The 21,830-nt window shown below is 45.4% G+C and overlaps 7 protein-coding genes across 7 annotated transcripts; 4 read left to right on the top strand and 3 right to left on the bottom strand.

Annotated features, from left to right (window-relative positions):
* Window positions 1-396: 396 nt before the first annotated feature.
* Window positions 397-1,633, top strand: L199_003063 (uncharacterized protein; the record flags this gene model as incomplete). The annotated part of the gene is made up of 5 exons (XM_064888800.1): window positions 397-487; window positions 547-557; window positions 629-693; window positions 804-840; window positions 911-1,633. 5 exons carry the CDS (start codon window positions 397-399, stop codon window positions 1,631-1,633), a joined length of 927 nt encoding a protein of 308 aa, XP_064744872.1.
* A 2,912-nt stretch (window positions 1,634-4,545) lies between these two features.
* Window positions 4,546-6,909, top strand: L199_003064 (uncharacterized protein; the record flags this gene model as incomplete). The annotated part of the gene is made up of 2 exons (XM_064888801.1): window positions 4,546-5,139; window positions 5,191-6,909. 2 exons carry the CDS (start codon window positions 4,546-4,548, stop codon window positions 6,907-6,909), a joined length of 2,313 nt encoding a protein of 770 aa, XP_064744873.1.
* A 596-nt stretch (window positions 6,910-7,505) lies between these two features.
* Window positions 7,506-8,775, bottom strand: L199_003065 (uncharacterized protein; the record flags this gene model as incomplete). Its single annotated transcript, XM_064888802.1, has 2 exons — window positions 7,506-8,581; window positions 8,640-8,775. 2 exons carry the CDS (start codon window positions 8,773-8,775, stop codon window positions 7,506-7,508), a joined length of 1,212 nt encoding a protein of 403 aa, XP_064744874.1.
* A 686-nt stretch (window positions 8,776-9,461) lies between these two features.
* L199_003066 (uncharacterized protein) lies at window positions 9,462-10,244 on the top strand (the record flags this gene model as incomplete). The annotated part of the gene is made up of 1 exon (XM_064888803.1): window positions 9,462-10,244. The coding sequence occupies one exon, from the start codon at window positions 9,462-9,464 to the stop codon at window positions 10,242-10,244; it is 783 nt and encodes a 260-aa protein (XP_064744875.1).
* Window positions 10,245-10,485: 241 nt separating this feature from the next.
* Window positions 10,486-12,108, bottom strand: L199_003067 (uncharacterized protein; the record flags this gene model as incomplete). The annotated part of the gene is made up of 3 exons (XM_064888804.1): window positions 10,486-10,807; window positions 10,908-11,075; window positions 11,150-12,108. The coding sequence occupies 3 exons, from the start codon at window positions 12,106-12,108 to the stop codon at window positions 10,486-10,488; spliced, it is 1,449 nt and encodes a 482-aa protein (XP_064744876.1).
* Window positions 12,109-13,188: 1,080 nt separating this feature from the next.
* Window positions 13,189-16,577, bottom strand: L199_003068 (uncharacterized protein; the record flags this gene model as incomplete). The annotated part of the gene is made up of 14 exons (XM_064888805.1): window positions 13,189-13,371; window positions 13,431-13,927; window positions 13,992-14,420; window positions 14,477-14,704; window positions 14,753-14,905; window positions 15,003-15,133; window positions 15,190-15,257; window positions 15,315-15,425; window positions 15,474-15,829; window positions 15,883-15,953; window positions 16,020-16,128; window positions 16,182-16,259; window positions 16,316-16,375; window positions 16,448-16,577. The coding sequence occupies 14 exons, from the start codon at window positions 16,575-16,577 to the stop codon at window positions 13,189-13,191; spliced, it is 2,604 nt and encodes an 867-aa protein (XP_064744877.1).
* Window positions 16,578-19,987: 3,410 nt separating this feature from the next.
* On the top strand, window positions 19,988-21,567 carry L199_003069 (uncharacterized protein; the record flags this gene model as incomplete). The annotated part of the gene is made up of 2 exons (XM_064888806.1): window positions 19,988-20,112; window positions 20,166-21,567. The coding sequence occupies 2 exons, from the start codon at window positions 19,988-19,990 to the stop codon at window positions 21,565-21,567; spliced, it is 1,527 nt and encodes a 508-aa protein (XP_064744878.1).
* Window positions 21,568-21,830: the final 263 nt, after the last annotated feature.

Below are 21,830 nucleotides of genomic sequence, written 5' to 3' on the forward strand. Positions count from 1 at the left end.
AGATTAAGTTCCATATAACCCTAGATCTCAACTCAAGGATTGAGAATTAAGCGATCTCTATGTTGTTAACGCCAGGTCGAATGGAGATATATTCGGGTCAAACGGGAGATATGTACTGTTCAGGAGTGAACGAATGACTAATTTTGAAAGGAGACAGATTGAGTTATCAGATTACAACGGCCGAAATCAAAAGTATCAAGGATCATGACGTGGACTTAAAGTATAGAGGATCACATACACCGTTATATGAGCAGATGACACTGATGATACTGATAATGACGTTGGGATCGTCGTTGTAAGCTGTTAAATTCACTCTACTCGAGATATCCAATACTAACCGCATCACAATAACCCATATCAACGTCCAGTGTCAATGAGTATATGAGATATGACAGGATGCTCATCGCATGGTTCATCCGTGGTCCCTCCGAGCAGAGTTTAGGGAGAAGAGGAGGGAGTGGTTCAGGGATTACTACCACTCGTCCTGGTGAGTACTGAGTGACTGTCAAAGGGCCATGCAGCTGATATGATTTGGTCCAAGCGTAGAGTCTGTATCTGTGCGTAACGAGGTCTCATGCTCATTCTGCACGCACACTGATGGCTGATGAGTTAAGGATGTTACATGTAGTATGGTACAGGACCACCTGCAAGTACAGAGACGAAATGGAGAGGATTAGGAGATGAGCCGAAGATGTGAGTGAGCAGTCCCCATCCTCATCAGCACTCTATTAGAGTTTCATCAGGTATTTGTCACATTATGGCACCGTTGAGACGACGAGCTGAGTCTTTATGCGGGACAATAGTGCCGGCTCAACAGGTGGATTCATTGGACTGATATCCGTGAGTTTATTCATCATACAACTCGTGCTACTACACCAATATGCTAACAACAGTCGATACACGGTGCTAGGGCATTGCCATTTTTCTGATTGTATCAACCTTCATCGGAATTTACCTGTGGAACAGATACCGTAAAAGATTACCACCGAAGACAAAGCGAAAAAGCGGATTTCATAATCCTTTACCATCCTTATCATTCACCTCTCGCGGCAGTGGTCTTAATCGAGATCCATATGCTGAACAAGTCGATATGGAATTAAATCAAGATCAAGACTTGGATGTAGGTGATACGCCAAAAGCATCAAAATTCGGATTTACCAGACCGGTATATACCAGACAGAGATCATCAGAATGGGAATTACCCGTCGAAACTCCCCCTCGTGCTCAACATCGTCAACAACATCAACCAGTGAAGTTACCAAATCAACCTTCCGAAGCTGCTCTACCGTTGAAAACCAAATCGCCTAAGCCTCGTTCACGAAGTAGTAGTGTATCGTCGAATGGATCTATCTCAACTTCCACCTCGACAATGAAAGGGAAAGAGAGGATTATAAACCCATTCGAAAATCCTTATAATAATTATGACGAATCGAGACTTAGTCCCAACCCCTATTCCGCCCGACGTCAAGGTTCAACATCTAGTTTAGGTTCTGCTGATGGGTCTGGCATAATGATTGGTCAGAGGCAAGGAACACCGTCAGGAGAGAGCGATACGAGTGTGAGAGTGTCGCAGATAAGAGAAGGATCTAGGTTCGTGGAAAAGTTTGAAAGTAAAGAGTCTTTGGCGTTATAGTACACGAAGGATGTTTGTCAAGGTTGAGATTAAAGGAAACACACGTAGTCACCTGTATCAGAATCCTTCGAAGGAATCCAAGAACCATTGGACATGTATTTTTGTATATTATCAATCGTACGAGTGACTGAATTGCTTTTCAACGGCGATTTCCCCGATAGCATCGGCGGTTGCATCGCCATCTCGTTCCGCGCATCTTCGGAACGACTCCCGCATCTTATCAACCAACTTGACCGAAGATGGTGTAGTCTTTCGATCAACACGATTCGTGCGCTGGACTAACCAGTTGTAATTGGCCGAGGTGTTGAACCATCCTTCTGTGCCTGCTGAAGCGTGACTAGTATGTCACGGACTTATAGAACAACGCACCAGGTGTCGGAACTTGATCCGTACTGTATGAGTAGAGCGGATGACGTCTCTCTCGACCAGCAAATCTCCATATGCTAGACAGCGATGACCGAACGAAGCTATTGCATTCCGAGCGGGATAGCTTGGAGAGGCTTGATGGGTGATATCATTTTAGCCCAACGCAGTGAGTGACTCATGATCACATGTATGCATGAGCTGTTTGCAGAGGAATGTTACATCATGCATATGAGCAGCAAGTCACCCTGTGATTGACCAAAGAATGTGCTCTGGTGCTGCTGCAGAGTATTAGATGGCTGAGTCTCGACGTCACTTGTGGTACCTTTGAACGTTTAGACTGGATTCGGAGCTTTTAGCTATTTAGCTTGTTTACATTACAGGTCACTTACTATGTATCTAAGTACACAAGGATCTTCATTGCACTTAGTATAGTGAATGCATTACAGTAGTGGACAACCATGCTTCGAATTTCTTGGCCTGAGAAGGATTCGTGACCTGACAACCGATCTTTGCATGCGATCAATGTCAGTCGGTCATGATTGATTCAGATCTGCTCTTCAGAGGGAACATCCGATTTCACTTAATGCTACAGTGCACCTGAATACTCGGAAGCGAAGTTGCATGCCAAGATATGTAGGAACGCCTTTCACCTTTTATAGAACAAACTCAAGATTCGATGCTACGCTTTACCGCTCTACTGGTTAACGCCGGAGGGCTTGCAGCCGCATAAGATACCCCATGAGTAATGTTTGGTGGTCGCTGTGGCTTAACTCTTCTGGAGGCAGAGTCGTACTCCGATCGACCGTCGATCATGCAGTGTACACCATGTAACAGTGCGAATGCGAGGAAACAATTTTTTTACTAGAGAATTTAGGTTAGAGTGATATCTTTTAGTCCGAGAGGTCATATGACGAGAGAATCAAGGGTTGCGAGGAATGTCTATGTGTCGTGGGTTGTGTACATACTGTATATATATGTTGGTTGTTAGGATTTGTATCAGGATTTACCCTGGATGGGTCACCATGTTCTTCAAAATCAGTCGCGCTTTCCCACCGTAGCGTATATCGCTGTATCGCTATATCGCATGTTGAAAAATGTTGAATGTTGGTTGAATGATCACTTTACTCATCCATTGACCATATATCACTTTTATCCATCCTACACACCTCTCATCATTTCTCACAACAAGCCAACTCCTCGTTATTCGCGTCATTACTCATTCATTCCAATAATTGCTGTTTTCACATCGATATTACTGATACTCTTGTTCGCTTGCCTCCTGCCTTACCTCTGCTCCCTTCAACCTTGTATATCGGCAGGTCAAGACGCTCGTATCGTCAGTTGTGTAGAGAAGGACATCAGTAGACGCCTTTCACTCGGCCAGTAACGAGATCCTGCTGTACCAATTCCAGGTGATCAACCATTCCTTTCTACCCCATTCAACGTTTTCGGTCTTACCTGATAGATCCAACTTTGGAAAGTTAGTGGGACGCCTCCTAAATCCCATCTATCATACTTATGTGAGTCACTCATCCTCTCTCTATGGGCTATTCAGGGAAAATTGGAAAGGCAAGTTGACTGACAGACCGACAGACTGACTGCACCATTCTTCCCATCTCAACTCAACCCAACCCAAAATCACATCATCTGCTCATCCGACCTGCTCACTCTATACGATCCCATAATCGCTCTTTACCCGATAATCCTCCATCGGTGTTCATACTACCGGCATCTCCACAAGAGAGACAACCTGATTCTGTCATCGGGAGTGTCGAAGCGTAGGGAATTTAAGGATTAGCAGGGTAAAAAGGAAAAAGCAGCCGCGACCAGCCTCACTCAGTCACACTCAACCTCACCTATCTATCCAACTTTCCTAATCGTTCATCATATATTCTACGTCCCATCTCTGCTCATCGTAACCATCACTATCCTCATCAAAATCACTTCGACGACGACCCAAAGCAACGGAGAACCCAACGAACGAAACTAAGACCAGAAACTCGAAAAGCGGTCTCCCACATTCCTTTCAACCAACTTTCACTCTCATTTTCACATTCATATTCAAATCACTTTCAATTCATTCAGTCCAATTCTCAATCCCGCCTTCTCTCCCTCCTCAGCTCTGACGATCACTGAATCATTCTCATTCTCAAACAGACGAGCCAGGGTGATCCTACCCTCCAGAGATCCTCTCCACAAGCACCGGCTCAACCCCACACCGGTGTCTCACTTGCAATTTTCTTTGAGGCTCGCACATCTTGCTATACTTAGCTCAGTGGACGGACTACTTGCATGCAGGTCTATATGGTCAGTCTCTGTACTGTCTCCTATTGTGAGTAATGTTTCAATTTACCCCATGGCATCGGCATGCACCTACCATCGTTACTACTTGATTGAACTATTTGATCCATACATCTTTTCATCGCGCCAATCAAGGTTCGTAGATCCATCTTGCTGATATCGAAGATGCCATTCCACTATTCATAGAAACTCATCATCTTCGAAAATTCCATTGTTCAGAGTATCCACTCAGTACGCCTTACATCATGGACAGCTTCTCCTCGTCACCGTTAAACGAGTCCTTCCCCTCATCCCGCTTCCCATCACCTATACCGTCTCCCACCCAGACGGAAACCGACTTACCTATCGAGGTTGACCAATCGTTCAACTCCTCCCTGTCGTTCGGCGAGACCTCGCCATGCTTCTCGCCTACTCCCATCATGCCAAAAAAGGGTGCGGTATCTCCCTCGTTCTCGCAGAATTCCACTGGGTTCCTATCGCCTTCACCCGTCTTCTCGCTTAGACCTCGTCGGCCAGATCCAGTACCATTACAGCGCTTGACTGTCCCTTCTCCTTCTAAATCATCGAACATGGACCTTGATGATACTATCAAGCCTCTCTCTGCTCGACCACTGGGACAGGGAAGAACGTTCGGAAGGGAATTATCGGCAAACATCATGCAGCGATCAGCAGGACCAGCCACTACCAAAGCCAACAAGGGGATGATGTTACCGCCAAATCTGCCTGAGGGAAGGAACGTCATACGGCCTAGAGGAGGACTACCAATGCAGTGGACATCATCAAATGAAGAGACTGGTAGACCTAGATTAGGAATGCAAGCTCATATCTTCAGACGAGAGGTGTGTTATCATATCATTGCTCACCAGTACCGTCACTGACAATCATCACAGACCGACCCAGTCATGTCATTATCCCCTTGTTCAGTAGCCTCGACCTCTGTCAGCGACGATTTTGGCATGGATATTGATTCACCGGCAGTCAAGTCCCGCCGACCATCTTCTCAGCAATCACCTTCTTTCAGTGGTGCAGCTTCGTTCTCCGGGTCACCCGGACTTGGTTCTTTCTTCTGCGAATCACCTGCAGCGCCATCAGCCCAAGCTCCAGCCAAACGACGCTCTCTCGTCACTGGATCTCCAGCTTCACCATCATCTGGCTCCCCATCCGCCAAACGTACTTCACTCGGTTTGGGCATCGGTCGACCTGGCCTTGAAAAGACTGCTTCCTCCGGTGCAATGTTGTTTGGCGGTGGTCGGTCCAGCACTGTAGCAGCTCGACGCAACCCTTCTTTCAAACGACCTACCCTTGGCCCTCTCAGTGCTGGTTCTTCCGGCGACAATGGCCTCCGAACTGCATCTGCTACTTCTGCTTTCCCTATTCTCTACGCTCCTCCAAAGAACACTCTCGGCGGTACTCAATCTGGTACGTTCCCTCGAGCGGCCATGGCACCAATGAGAAGAGCTTTCTCCGTGTGCGATCAAAACAAGATGCACGAGATGGAAGAGGATGAGAGTGAATACGAAGCTTCACCTTCAATGGCTGGTACTCAAGCGGAATACATGCGAAGATACGGTCCTCGAGCTATTCCTCGAGTTGACGGTTCCCCTGGGTTCAAGCCAGTTCGAGCATCCATTGCCACTTCTGGTCAAGGCGTGGCCAGCCCTATTGGTAATAAAGGGAAACAAAAGGTTAGCCCATACGGGCCTGGTGGATTACCTGGTTTCGGAGATAATGAGATGGACGGGAAGATTTTACCTTGTCACAAGGTCAAAGAGGATGGATTGGTTCGAATCACCCCCAACACCCTTCAAGAACTTCTGGCTGGGAAATACCACTCAAGAGTCAAACGATATCATATTATCGATTGTCGATTTGATTACGAGTACGAAGGTGGACATATCGAAGGAGCCATCAACGTCAAATCGATGGATGCTCTCGATCAACTGCTACTATCGGAATCGAAAGGTGTTCATGCCAATGGTAACGCATTGCCTGTACCCAGTAGAAGTGGTGAATTAGAAGAAGGAGAGCAAGTAGTGCTCGTCTTCCATTGCGAATTTAGCGCCAAAAGGGCACCGACTTTCGCGAAACATCTCCGATCAAGAGATCGTCTAATCAACAATGCCCTGTATCCCAAGATCTTCTATCCGGAGGTATACATATTGGAAGGAGGATATTGTGGATTCTACCAGAGTCAACCTGATCGATGTAATGGTGGATACACTCCAATGGATGATCCTAAACATCTCGAAAGGCGTAATTCCGATCTACACGATTTCAGGAAATTCAGCAGAACGAGATCTTTCACATATGGTGAACAACCCACTGTCCCTTCTCGTGCGGCTCCACCATGCCCACCACTGGCTTTCGCCGCTGCCTCTGCTGCTACGGCTAGAAGACAGGGTATGACGATCACAGAAGAAGATCACGAACATGATTCTTCACCTTTGGGAGGTAACGGTTCTAACAGCTCTGGTAACGAAAATTCACCTTGTCCTAGAGCGGTATCGATGGGTCAACCTCCTATCTTCGGATCTGCCAAAACTCGAGTATTAGGTAGAGTAGGTTTCAACAGAGTAGCCTCATATGCCGGTACTGGGATGAGACAGTGATCATCAACCCTTCAACTTTTCAACATCAACTCTTCGCGATCGCCTTTCCCAATATCAAACATCTTAAACACCCGATGACTGTAGCATAAACGTTTCTTGTTCTTCTCGCATTGCATTGCATGGCATCGCATGGATCTTTTCTGCTTTTCTCTTTGGACATTATTTATCTTTTAGCATGATTTTTTGCGCTTATCTTGGGTATACTTTGTTGAGCTAGGTGTATATACGTCTTATTTTGTTAATATATTCATTCTCTTGTTAAAACATACACTGTAGCCATTATAAGATATATCATCATGCCTTCTTCTCGAATTATTTCCATCGCTTTGCATCTTGCATCTTTCTTTGTTTCTGCTTGGTACGTATATACATTTATCGCAAAAATGGGAATAAGTGACCTGGCGTTTTGACAAAGATCATATATCTAGTAAATTGTTTATAAACTATTTAATTTGTGAATATAATAATGCATGTGATCTGGTAAAGACAACATTGAGTATGTTGCGAAATGATACAGGGCTCTTAAGCGCAGTCAGCAAGGACGGGAGTTCAAATATACAAAAACACGGTTTGGAATGACAACACGTGTGCGAAAATTAGGTATACCTCTCAACGACATCGTCCAACTTTTTCTCAAGATCCAGCCCTATGAGCGTATCCAACAATTTGACCAATTGCTTACTATCATCTCCCACTAATTTTGCAATCTCCTTTGCACCTGCCTTATCATTCACCAATCCAATCGACTTCGCAGCACTCAAACACCTCTGATCGACATATGGATAAACTTCATTCCATTGTGATTGAATCCTCCTGAGGAATATCGATACTCCAATTGGTCCAATCCCTTTAATTGTAGATAACATGTCTCCTACTCTTTTTTGAGCTTTCTCCTCGTCATTCCCCAGACCCTCTATGGCCCTTTTGATCCCTCCCAAACTATCCTCTTCTCCTTCGCCATTTAACCCCCTCACTCCTTGGGCTAACTCTAAAAGCTGCACTGAAGTCTTCTCTTTATGTTGAGTTCGAGCTTTCCATAATCCCTCTCTTATCCTCTCTTCATCTGCTTTAAGCAATACATCAAATTTGCCAAATTCAAATGGAGGATTAAGTAATGTCGATATGGTCCTTATGCCCAACTTGTGAGAAAGGGGTTTGGAAAGCAATAAAGATGAAGTGAGAATCTGAAAGGGGGTCATATCCGAATGTGGATATCGTATATACCCCTCAGGCAATAAGGATGGATGGGTATTTTCAGCTTTGGCTTTTTCCTTTTTTGAAGCAGCAGGTTTAGGTAATGGATCAGGAGCCGTCTTGGGATCAGAAGGTGAAGTGTGTTTGGACCAGTCGACTTCGCCGTAACCCCTTTCAGGAGCAGGGTTAGCATAATCTAATGCTTCGTCGGATAAGAGGTATTCTAATAAACCTTTGGGATTGGTAGATTTGATACGGGGTTTGATGTCTGCTGCAGATGGCTTGGACTTCTTATTGGATTTAGGAGAATCTTGTGATTTCTTCTTGTTGTTGCTGGGACTGTCTTGTACTTTTGACTTGGCTTCTTGCTTTGTTGATTTGATCTTTGCCTTGCTTTTCGTAGGTGATACATCCCCATTGGTCTTCTTGGTCTTCTTCCTTTTTGATGGGAAATCTTCGTATCCATCGTCCGAATTATCTACACTCGGGGTATCTGTAAGCTACATTTACATACTTGATCGGACAATCTCACTCACCATATTCATATTCACTCAATTCGCTTCCACTTCCACTTCCACTTCCACTTCCACTTCCATTGCTGGAAACATCCTTCTCATCATCATGTTTCCTTTTCGCTCCTGCAGACGTTCTCGATTTCGCTTTCGGGGCCATTGTAAGTGAAATGTTTTTGCAGTATACGACGATGACTGTTATTCAGCAGCTAGCAGCTGGGTTCAAGTACAGACAATATCCTAGCTGATTGTTGTATATTGTAAGATGAGCTAAATCACGCATGGGGGTGTAAACAAAATCCTCGTAATGTTCTCAAGTAAACATCGATCGATCTGCTACGTCATTTATCCGGAATCGAAGATCGACGGGGGTTGATAGTGATTTAAGGCACGAAGCCGGCTGGTGATTGGAATCTTCCATGTTTTGGTGCAGTACATATCATGACTTTTTACAGCATCAAGTAGGACTGTCATTGCCTCGTAGAGAGTGTTAATGTTTTTGTTTTCCTGAGTGACCTTTTCAAGGTCTAAAAGAGATGTCCTGTCAAGGATGATCAAGAAAAGTATGATATCATACTCTTCTTTTGGCGAAAGTGGCAGGTGAAGAAGCCTCAGGGTTGCAGTACTACTGTATCTGTATCTGTATCTGTATCTGTATGTATCTGGGCTTGACAATCCAGCCAGTCTTCTAGCCCACCTCGTCACCAGTATCTGAACAACACATACCTAATACATACATGTATAAAAAACGATGATATAAGACTGACACATGCATGTCCCCATGTCGTCGTGACCCACTTGCGGTTCAATCTCAAACTCTGGTAGAACACCGGGCAATAACCCAAAATGGCACCATTCTCTCCTTTACCTCCTACCACCCAGATAACCAGAGCCTTCCAACCATCTCGACATCCTTTACTTTTCGGCCAGACCAAACAACACGATTTTTCACAACCACCTTCCAAACCCAAAGTCCAATTTAAACGGGGTCCACCTACACCTATCGAGCAATTCTTCCATGGTGGCCATCTTTCGTTCGGTATCCTATTTTGTCTGTTCGTAGCTACCTTATGGCTCTTGGCTGCCTTTTCTGCCGCTCAGATGAGTATATCGTTACCGTCGCCCAGTGACATGGTCTATATGGATGAAAGTATGAACGAAGCTGGGATATGGGGTGAAGTAGGGATGTACGAGCTTAGTGCTTGGAGAAGGATCAGATTGGGTGAAGAAGGAGAAGGCCAAGGGTCGAGATGGAAGAGAAATGAAGCTGTTTTGGAAATGTTGAAAGAAAAAGAGAAAGAATCAAAAGCCCCTATAACCACTGGTACCATTATTACATCATCGCATCCGGCCATGGATAACATCCCCATATCAACTTCCACACCATCTTCAGTAATGGCTGAACCTTCCTCACAGCAGAAGACAAGTCTACTTTCACCTTCTATATCACCGTTTCTTCCCAATTTGGAGCAAAGAGGCGATGAGAAGCCAGATAGCCTCGAATTTGATGACAATATGTCCCAAGAAGCAGTAGATGAGGACGACAGGGCTGCTACTAGCTCAATTGAGAGTAGGAGGCACAGACATCATGTCGAAGAGAAGAATGAGGATGTTGACGGAGGGCTATGAGTGATTTAATCAACCTTCCTCCTTAGCAGGTCAAATCAAGTCTATATGATGATTCATGTACAATATTTTCTTTCGTAGATCCATTTATAGTATAGATACATATGTATGACTGTGTAGTATAGATATCTTCAAACAACTGCTGTCAACTTGTAAACCGAGTGGTTTTGTGAAAAGAGACAGAGTAAGGATGAAACTAATCAAGCCAACTACGGTGCACTGAATACCTCTTGCAATCGAATCGTTATTGAGATAATCTCAATAGCTTAAATCTTTCTTTCCATCCTTTCGAGGATTTCTTCTTCACCATCATCTGTGGTTCTGCCTTATACGAAGATAATTGACCAGTGGGTGCTGGTCGTTGAGGTGGCAATCCACCATCCCAAGCTTCCACCTCATTCGGATTTACAGGAACTTGATTACACGTGTTCGTAGGGGTTCTCATATGAGTGGCGCTCTTGCTGTTAGGATCAAGTCCAAGGTTAGATGTCATTTTAGGATATGGATTAATCATTCGTTTCTGTGGTATACTGGATCGCGGGTGTGTGTTGGCAGTACTTGATGATCTGTCCCAGTCCATATGCCAAATACAACACTGTGTCAGCTATTGCCACATCCATCTGTGAGATACGATCAGGAAAGGGGCGTAGGGTAGGAAAGACTCACCCTTGTCTGATCCTTTCTGTTTGGGCCATATGATTTCTACTCAAATCCTCACTTGCTGCTCTTCTCCTATCTTCAGATTCGAGTTTGTTCCATCTCAGCCAGCTTCTCGAATCAGGCCTCGGCTCTTCATTCAATATATTAACATTCCGTTGTCCAGCTTCCTTGTAGCTGAATTATCCGATACAGAACCCCTTAACCGATCAACAAGATTTCACTTATGAAATCGAGATCATGATACTTACTGGTGATCTCTTTCGATTTCATCTTTATTCCGTCCTAGCATGAATGTTCTCGCTCTATCGATCAAACTCTTCGGTCTGCCTTTGATCCCCCTGTTCGTCTCAGCACCTGTCATAGGGGTATGGTTATACCCAGTAATCATATTATATTGCGACAATCTGACCCCTAGCTCTTCTTCGTCCATCTCCGAGATTTCACCATCCAGATATATACTTCCTCGTCTCATATCGTTTCCCTCTCTATCTTGGATCTCGACCTCGTTGTCGTCGAGATGTTCATCGGTCAAAGATAAAGTAGAAGATGAAGTTCTATCAGGGTTGACCACTCGGAATTGCATAGGTTGCTCTTGTCCATATGCATGTGCATGTGAGATTGCATATCTCTCCATCGACCTTTTACGAGAAGAGTTGGAATGGTACAACCTAGACGATTGATTTGAATTGTTGATATACCTATCTTCATCTTGCTCATTGTCATTATCCAGTATGTAGAAGGAAGCTTTAGGTCTAGTGGTTCGTGTTCTCGATTGTGGTCGTGGACCATTCGGTTTAGCCTTTGGCCATTGGCTCGTACCATTTCCAGTACCGATAAGCTCTATAGGAGGTAATAGATGATAATGTCCCAGCGCCACGCCATGTGACGTCGACATTGGTGTAGGATCAGATGATCTTCTGATTGTTGGACTAGGATTTGAATTTACAATACTGTTAGGAACAATATTGGTTGGATCCAGAGTGGGATTTACGATAGATATAACCTCGTGAGAGTAATATATCGGTTTAGACCCGTTTGTGTTGCTGGGGAGATCCCATACGTGTGGATGTTTGGTAATTCCGGAAGAAGGAGACAGAGATGAAGGCGAAGAAGATCCCAAACCAGGTACAATCGGGAATGCTATTGGTGGTATAAAAGAGGATGTATGCCGGGAAGTGAATTCTGAATCTAACAATCCAGGTGACATCGCCACTTCTGTATATCCCTGTTGATAATGCCTTCTGTATACTGCAAAGGCCGTTGCAACTAGAACGAGTGTAGCTTCAATGCTACTTGTCAATATTATCAGACCAAGGTGAAAAGAAGGGAACCGAAGAAGAGGAAGAAGAAAGATGGGGATGATCAACTCGACAACATCACGATTTTATCGCAAAGCATTGCATACGTCGAAAGTCTCTTTCTCTATGAAGATAGGAGGTTCCAGAACACTTTTTCACGAGATACAGAAACAACTAACCTTAAATTTAAATATACTTACCCAATTTCAATTGTTAAGTCGTCAGCTATGTCTCACATTGGCGGATTCTGGGCCTTCCCCCCCAACTGGTCATATATATGTATATGTATGAGAGGCAGGATATGTTCTTCTCGATCTCAGACACATGCTAGAGTACTTGCATCTAAACTGGGCATCGCCACCATTCATATGCTCTGTGTGGTAGCAGAACATACGATGATAGCGACGAGACCTCTTGATACGTATACGACACTGGTCTCAATACTTCCAGGAAATCCCTTGTACACACAAGAACGACAATTCTACAGTAACTTTACACGCATTATTCCAAAGTACAGCTGATTCGATACCCCGGGGCGTTGTGATACTCATCCAAGACAAGGTTGGTCTCATCTTCCCCAAGTCCAGATCCAGTCGATGTTCGTCATTCTGCCCCAGCAATATCAACTGTGAAGTACACAGCTTTTTCGTGTACTGTACATCAGTACTTAGTCAAAGCGGCAAGGTGAAACAAGCGTTATTACGTGAATCCGGCACCGTATCTCGTATCTGATGATCAGATCAGACATGAAACATGGAATATAACATGACATGTGAATTCGTTATATACATTAGACATGACATGGAACAGATTAGATGCAAGAGATGATGATGATGATGATGATGGTTGTAATTAACAAGAAGTGATACTCATCAATCAAGAGAAGAAAATGTTCATAAGAGGAAGGAGATACGTGCGAAAATGCTATACAGAACAATCATGATGATTCTTACTTATCTTCCTTCAGTTCGTATCTTGCTCGTATGACGTTAGGCATCGATGATCATAGGTTCATCGGTCGTAGCACCAAATGACTCGTTCTTAGTCTCAATATCGGACGAGGGGGGAGCAGGCGAAGAGAAGAAATCGGCGACCGACTTCGAATTCGTGACTGGGGCCGGCGCAGGAGCGGGTGTAGGGGTCGGTGCAGGTGGTGACACTCCGATAGCAGTCTGTCCAATTTGTAGATCTATCAGCACATACATCATCCCGTGACGGACATTCTACTCACCCATGCTTCAGATTTGACCCTCCACTGACTTTCCTTGCCTTTACCTTCTTTCACCGCTACTTCCCTCAACTTCGCTTCGATCGCCACTTTCGTAGTGACATTCTCGAATCTCTCACGTAACTGAGATATCAAATCCGGTTTGATCTTCTTACTTCCATCTATAAGTCTGTACAGCTCTGCAAGGTGTTCTTCCGGGAACCCTACTTTCGGTGCAGGTCTTGATTTAGGTTGTGTCGTGCCATTGGCGATATCACCGTTAACGACCACTGATGCGGATGCGGGGTAGACGGGTTTGTAGTAGATAGAGGATGAATTGGGTACATGAATAGGTTTCTCCGGTACAGTTGGTGGCGCAGGTGCGGCTACTATCGGCTCGACGGAGAGGAGACATCGCACGTTGAGAGTCGTGCCAATGACGGTAGTGCTGAAAGACGATTTGAACGATTGTACAGGTTCAGGAGAAGTGAATGTGAATGGATTGATGGAATGAGGGGTATCTATAACAGGCAATGATAAGCATACATACTTTGAACGTCATGACTTGACGAAAAATCTACTCACCATTCAGAAGCTGTATTCTATACCCTTCTAATCCATCCACGCCCTCGTCGCCTATTGTTTTCTCCCACACAGGCCCCTTCCAGCTCGGCGTAAGCTTGACCACCTTTTTCGGTACATCCCTCGATTTCTTAACCACTTTCATCGGTAATCTAGCCTGTTCGGGTCCAGCGAGAGGATCGACATCTCCATCAACAGGCGTGAATTCTACATCTTCAGCATCATCCAGCCAGTCATCGAATTCTCCCTCGTCCTCATCGTCCTCTTCATCTTCCTCATCCTCTTTTACCTCCCCATCACCGAAATCATCCACGTCTTCCCCACCTTCATCATCTACCCAATCATCGCCTGAGTCGTACGAATAATCGAAAATAGGGTCTTGGGCGAACGGCGTTCGTGGTCCCACTACGACTGATTTCTTGGTGAAAGTGCCTACGTGAGATTCATCAGCTGTTTTACCTGATGCAGATGTGTATGAATAAGCTTACCGCAGTAAGGTGGTCTGGTTTGCTGATCGAAAGCAAGTGTTTTCCAAGGAAACCTTTTTCTATCTTTCAACTGACTCAACACTTCACGTGGATCTTCTGCATCTTCCAGCGTATTGTATACATCTGCGACTGAACCATGAGGGGGCATACTCTTGAGGCCTTTGGGAAGATGTGTTCGAGACGAGCGAACTTGCTTGCCATGATTCCGAAGATGTTCATTGATGAAATCTACAGCCGAGTCAGCGCGTATCCTATATGGAAAGATTGACAGCTTACCAAGTGGTTGCCAGTCCTGCACATCTACATGTTTCGTTTCCAAAGTGATATCGCCGTTGATGGAGCGATTTTTATGTGTCCATCGATTTATCTCCGCTATATGCACATTTGGTCTCTGAGTCATCGGCAGGAAGACTCTTGAATAGTCACTACCTTTGCCTTTGACTGGAGATCCATCGCCACCTTTCAGTTCTATGAATATGAATTCTATCAGCGTGGGCAAGGTGTAAGCTTCAACAGCTCAACTCACTAGAAGGTCCAGCCTCACTCGCACGACTAATCGGAGGTGTAGTGGGCGCTTTGGCCTTGAAGAATCCCAACATCGCTTTGGCTTGTTTAGCTACTACAGCGTCCCTTCGTTCTTTTTCCTTTTCCTTGGCACTGAGGTGAAACATACAGTCAGGTACCCGCAGTCAATCTCCGAGGAGGAGACTCACGCTTTCTTCTCAGCCATTTCCGCTTTCTTAGCTTCTCGTTCCTCTTTCTTCAGCCTGGCTGCTTCCTCCTATATTTGATGCATCAGCTTCCACCTGCTTATTCAGACCATCAAGGTCAAGCTCACCTCCTCAGGAGTCATTTTACCCTTCTTTGTAGGTGATGCACTTCTCCCTCTCGAATCAACGGTATTGGCAGTTCCTTCCCTATCTTTCCTTCTAGCTATACGAGGTGACTCCTGCGCCAAGGTCAGCTATGCCCCTACAGTCGCGATGATACCACTCACTTCGACGGCTTCCGTCTTAGCGACGACTGCTTTCTCCTTCGCTTCCTTCACACTGCCCTTATCGACTTTATCTCCCTTGATCAATTCTAATTTTTCAATATCATCCAAACCATTCACAATCGCCACGCATTCCTCTCTAGCTTGTTCTCTCTCTTTCCTCCTCCTTAAAAGCTCTTCCAGCTGATCTGAGGGGAAGTACTTTTGCAAATCATTCGCCTCCCAACAACGTATCTGCAATGCCGCGGGAACTTTGGTAGTAGATGAGGAAGGGGCGAAATCAGACGGGAGGAAGCCGTATTGATGCAGGGTGAATAATTTAGGGATGAGAGGTGTAAGCGATTCGTTGGGCAGGGGATCTACCGGTGGAGCGTCAATATAAAGCTAACTGAGATTTGGCAGAAGGATTTACCTTGTCCACTTTTGACCACGTCCAAGGCGGATTTAAGATGTTTGATGAATAACGACTCATTACTTGAATTGCTGGGATATAACATCATGACATCAGCTGAGACCTACCTTCTTCATAAGGAAAGCAATTCAATTCACAGCTCGTGTCCAGCCATGACGATCAAAACCCAAAACTCCTCTGGTATCTCTCCAACAGTCTTACCAGCTTCCACTTCGTCCAAGAGCCACCCTTCGAACTTGAGCAGCTCTATCGAAACATATCAGTGACGAGCAAAACTCGAGCGAGGATAGTAGACTCACGTCGTCTAGGGAGTCTACGTGAAGATGCATCTTGCTTGAATATCAATTTCCGACCTTTCAGCTCTACTAGCGATGCATCTACGATTTTCTCCGTCAGCTGTCTGTCATACCTTTTAGGCATTGTTATAGCTCACCATCAACTTTCGCCTTCTTATCTGCACTTCCACCATTTTCCTTATCTTCTGGATTGACAGCTATACAAGACGAGTGGATCAGCGAACCCAAGTCGTAGCTTGAAGTGATGAAGTCATCTATCTGATACTGACCTCCTTCACCAGCCTTCCTCTTCAATCCTTCTCGACCCGGACTCGGGCTCTGTTTCATGGTATATCCGCTATTCTCCACTGTGGTATTGGGTGTCATGGGCTCTACAGAGCGTGTTGACTCTGTAGTCATGGCGTTGTTGTGCTCCTGCTCAGGTGTAAGTAAGTAGTTGTATGTGACATCAGGTTGCATGATGGGCTGATTCAATGTGGACGGTGGACGGTCGTCGGTGGTTGACGCGTGCATGTTCAAAAGAACTCAACCTCAACATTAAAGACGCGTCTTCGGGATTAGCGGGGTTATCTTCTCACATCCCCAATGCCCCCCTTGGAGAAAGCGATTGTGGCACCCATCGCTTCACCGAACTTATCCTGCGAGTCCTCCAAGGTGAGTGAGAGACAAGTCTTTGACGGATGCAAGGTGAGGGCGATTGCTCATGCCTGGATATTCTTTCTCTCTTAGCACACGGGACTCAGTGTACGGTATCTGACATCAATGCACGATGGGGACAATTGGATCTAGTCACTGCGAAAGCTGGATTGGATATGTAGGGCCATCATCCCAAGCTAAGATAAGCTCTGCACTTCGACGTTGGACTCAAGCGAGATTGAGCTGGCTGAGATGTCAGGAACGGCATTCTACCAAGATCTCGGACCTCGATCGACCATATTCAGGCTCGAGCCTCTGTGAGGAAGAAATTTGTGGCGTCAAGGTATGGTGAAAGAGGCGACAAGCAGGTCACTCTCTTTCCTCCTCCGTCATGTCAGCAGATCTGATCACTCGTGTTCATCGTACAGTTGGTACTTCTGTCTTGCTGACCGAACCACCTGACCTTCTATGCTCTTGACTCGCCTAACCTCCTAAAGGTAAGTTGGATCGAAAATCGAAGAATTAATGCTTCATAGCTACTACAGTGCATCAAACGCAAATGCCGGACCGATTTACGTGAAATCCAGGATCAGTCTGTAGCCCCTAACATTCCTTGTAGGTATCGTACCTATGACATCAGTTCGGTCTACAAACGATTCCAGAGAGCTGGTCTAGGTATCTTACCGCGCTGCATCATTTCTGAATGACATCTACAAAACAGAGAGATGGCAAAGGTGAATTTTCAGTCCTTCGCCATCGACGGAAATTCAAATACCACCTCGGCGATGACCGATCCACGTCAAGAGAACAGGATGAAACGTCATTTATTGGATTTCGAGGCGACGGTCAGACCAGTATAGAGAATTTCGGCGTTGTGCATGGACAAATTCTCAGTTTAGGGCAAGACGATGAACCGATTGAGCAGATGTGATAATTGGGATCCATTCATCTCCGTTAAATGGTCAGCTGATAAGTACTGGTATCATATCAAATCCTTTGGGGATGTAGGGAGTACAGGAATACCCGTCCCCGTCCTCCTCCGATAAAATGATGTGGTATGTGCCAAGTCCAAGTCGACACTACTCATATACAACAGAGATTCGTATTGAGGGTGAAACACAATCCACCTTTGAACCTACTAGTAGTGTGTGAAAAGGGTTTACTCGTTTAAAAGGCTTTGAATCTTTGAATGAACACAACCTGGCGGCGTGTATACTGTATGTATATCTCATTCATTTCGTTGATTTGTAAACGTGTATGCAGACTCCTGGACCGTGTTTCCGGACCTCCGTACCGAAGAAACAGTCCATACAGTTGGTATGATACGTAATTAAGAGTGAAACTCTCTTTTGACTCGCTCAAAATGTAATGTTTACGTGTCGAGGTGCTGAGGTGCTGAGGTCGTGGTTGCTGCATATGTGTTAGCACGTTTGAATCCAAGATGAAGGAAAACTTTAAAATCGAGAACGAACATCGCAATCGGAATAATTTCAAAGTAGAGTGCGTCATCCAAAAGAGGAACGGGATGGTGGACCAAGCGTAAACCCCCGAGAAAATTCGATGAAAATCCTAGGGTGTTTTTTTACCCTGAAATAACCGTACTACTGTATTGCAGAGTAATCTGGTATTGGCAAAGATCGCGTATTCCAAGAAAATTTCGAGTCAACTGTCGCTACGCTATCTGATTATGTACGGTACTCGTAGGTCTCTCTAATCGATGGCGTGAGTCTTGCATCGCATCACACTATAATGACCATACCGCATACCTGATCGAAATTTTCATATCTTTACAAAGAATCAATAATAACACCACAAGCATCGGTATCATCTCTTCATCCATACGTACCCACACTCACACACAGCGCCTTGGAAGCATATCCTAGAGCAGATAGAAGGTGAGTGAGCTTTCGAATTGATCGGCGAGGATTCACGTGTGTTGCTGTTAATCTCCTATGAGAGAGGAACGTGCGAGACAATTAATCTCTTTTTTTTGGATTTTTTCGACGACTACTCTTGGATGGTATAAGGTGAAACATTCAAATTTGATTGCTTCTGTTGCTCTGTTCACCTAACTCCTGGCAATATAAACTGGGTCCTCTGTGGATTGTCCTATCCTCTACCCAATTCTCAAAGTGACCATGTCGACATCATCGCTATTCTCATCTTGACAAAACCGATAACCGCTCAGTCCTCCCCCTTTGTTCACTTGTTCAATTGTCCACATCTTTCAGACTTTTTTCTTTTTCTCTCTTCCATACCTTTTGTCATACACCTCTATATAGCGCCAGGCAACAATCGCTGATCCATCCTATACATACACCCATCAGCAGCATCGCATACTCTGTCAACCCAACATCGCCCATCACTTCAACGTCATTTCAATTTCGGCCGACTATCCTTGCCATCGCTGTTTTATTTTTCCCCTTCAGCATCTCCTTCTTCGCTTAAACACATCGACTCATTCACTCTCTCCTTTCACCAACGTCGACTGCAACCATCATACCTACCGCTGGACTTGAAAGGCCTTCTCAACCTTCCTTGGACTTCTCAACACAGCAACCCACAAAACCCTTCCTTTCACCACTTTGAAACCAACTCGAACCTCCCCCCAAGCCCGATCTTGACTGCAAAACGTGTATACATCGACTTTTCTTTTCTTCCATTCAAAATTCCGAATACTTCATACCTCAATACACCTCTGTTCAATTTCGTCATTGCACTGTTTCGCTACAACGGTCTGCCATTTAACCAGCTTTCACCTCCGCTCAGATCGGTCCTTGTCCAGTCGGACTTTGCTTTCTTTAGCCGAAGCTCGAAACGTGTTTAGATCACCCGTCACCTGTCAGAAATTGGATTCAGACACAGCCAGTTGTCCTTCCAACCTGGTCGGAGCGTGAAACTTTTCAACTACAGTCTACAGAGTTTCGACAGCCGCTCTGTCGGCCTCAGACTGCGAGTTGAAAGATCAAGTATAAATAGATTCCCTAGCTCGTGAGTAGCCTTGTTCCTATCCATCCCATCAATCTCATCCATCACAAAAAGTCCTTGTGACCATCCTCGTTCCGACAAACAGACATTCGTTCAAAATTTCCCACTCATTTCGAAAAACCATCCATCACTCTCTAATCCGTCAAGCTATTTTCAATCAAATACAACTCGCTGACATACCCAAAATGCCGTCTCTCAACCAGCTCTGTCAAAACTGCGGCTTGCCTCGTGCATCCCCGCCTCCCAACCTCGATACCATGTTCGAAGAAGATTTCGAAAGATGTTTCATCTGCCAACAGCCTTGCAAGGGGTGAGTCGAGCTCCATCAGTCCATAGCTGTAATCATGCTGACAAATCATTTAGCCTGTACTGTTCATCGGAATGTCGACTTCGTGATCAAGGTACACCTTCACCTGCTGTTCGAGCGAACCACGGTCCTGTAAAAATCACTTCGCAATTACCCGTTTCTCTTAGTCCACTGGTCCGACCGACTCAGCATCCAGGTCGATCTCCTCGACCTTTACCTCAGAATCGAGGGTCCAGCTCGGTCTCTTCCGGATCTTCATCCGTCTCATCATCTCCTCTCCAATCTCCCCAGACGAACCCTTCAGAAGTCGATTCCCCGAAAAGAGACACTTTTGATCTTCCTCCTCCCGCCTATCCCACCAAGCAATTCGGTGCCGCTCCTGCATCCGTACCGATGAAAATCCCCGCTCTCGCTGCCAGAGCCTCTCCACTGGTTGCTCCAAGTCAGACACCTGGATCCGTGGGATCGACCGTCTACCCCATTGGAGCTTCCATAGATACCTTGCGATTCGGTCGAAAGCCAAGTGCCGTCAATAGTGTGATATCGCCCAACGCCCTGATACCACGATGTGCTTGTGGTAAACCCGCTAACCACAAGAGCCGAGCGTCAAGTAAAGACAGAGCCGATCTTATCGATTCCGGATTCTCTCGACTTAGCTTAGGTCCCTCTCGAGCTCAGGAAGAACCTGCACCCAGATCTTCGCGGATAGTATCCGAATCCTCCATCCCACCTTTCACACCTGGTCGAAAAACCGTTCCACTCGGTATACCTTCGAGTCCTCAGGTGACAGCATCCACATCTCTCTTATCCCGATCTCGATCTGATCCTATACCCAGTTCACCTCAGGCGCAACGAAAAGCCATACCCTCCGTTCCTAACGTCATTACCCCTAGTCATAGGGAAAACAACGGTGTGCCATTATCGCCGATTGTCCCTGCTCAATCGACAGTCGCTCGACCAGGTAGAAGCCGGAACGCTCTGGACGTAGCTATTGATTCGCCCAGAAGGGGTAGATCGAGGGAGCGACAGGAACATCACGTGGGGGCTATGACTTCCAATTTCGGTGGACCAGCAGATAGAGAACAGGCTCCTTCTAGATCTAGGACGAGAAGAAGATCGGATTCTCGTGATCGGGCTAGAGGAGGTAGAAGTTCACGTGACAGGGAAATGGAAAGGCCAGCAGAAAGAGACCATCATTCAGATCATACATCACCTATAAATCAGACGCAAACACCCCAAATCTTGCCTTCCTGGTCTAGACGAGCTTCTGAAGCTACGGCGGATAGAAGAAAGGTATTAGCTGAGGGGTTCGCACCTGCCATGAGACGTACAGCTAGTAACGGCAAGTCCTCGCCTGTGTATGATAGGCAGAGCGAGGATGAGAAACAGAGAAAGAGGGAAGAAATCAGTAGAGCGAGTAAACAATTAGGACAAGTCTTCGGTGTGGCTGCTGGATAAAGGATAGGGAATAGGAATTGGTTTTCAACAACATCAACAACACAACAGTTATTCATTGCATACAACAACATACATCAAGTTCGGTTCACGCAAAAACGCAATATTCAATATCATAGTACCAGCATTATTACCTACCATTTTTCCAATAAACCAAACCATTCAAAATCAACAGCAAAAGTATATATCAACACATATATCGAAATAAACGGGTTAGAAAAAATATGTTATTCATCATCATCATTGTCCCAAAAGAAAAAGAATTG

This window comes from Kwoniella botswanensis, chromosome 1 (genome assembly GCF_036426115.1).
Source record: "Kwoniella botswanensis chromosome 1, complete sequence".
Lineage (NCBI taxonomy): Eukaryota > Fungi > Basidiomycota > Tremellomycetes > Tremellales > Cryptococcaceae > Kwoniella > Kwoniella botswanensis.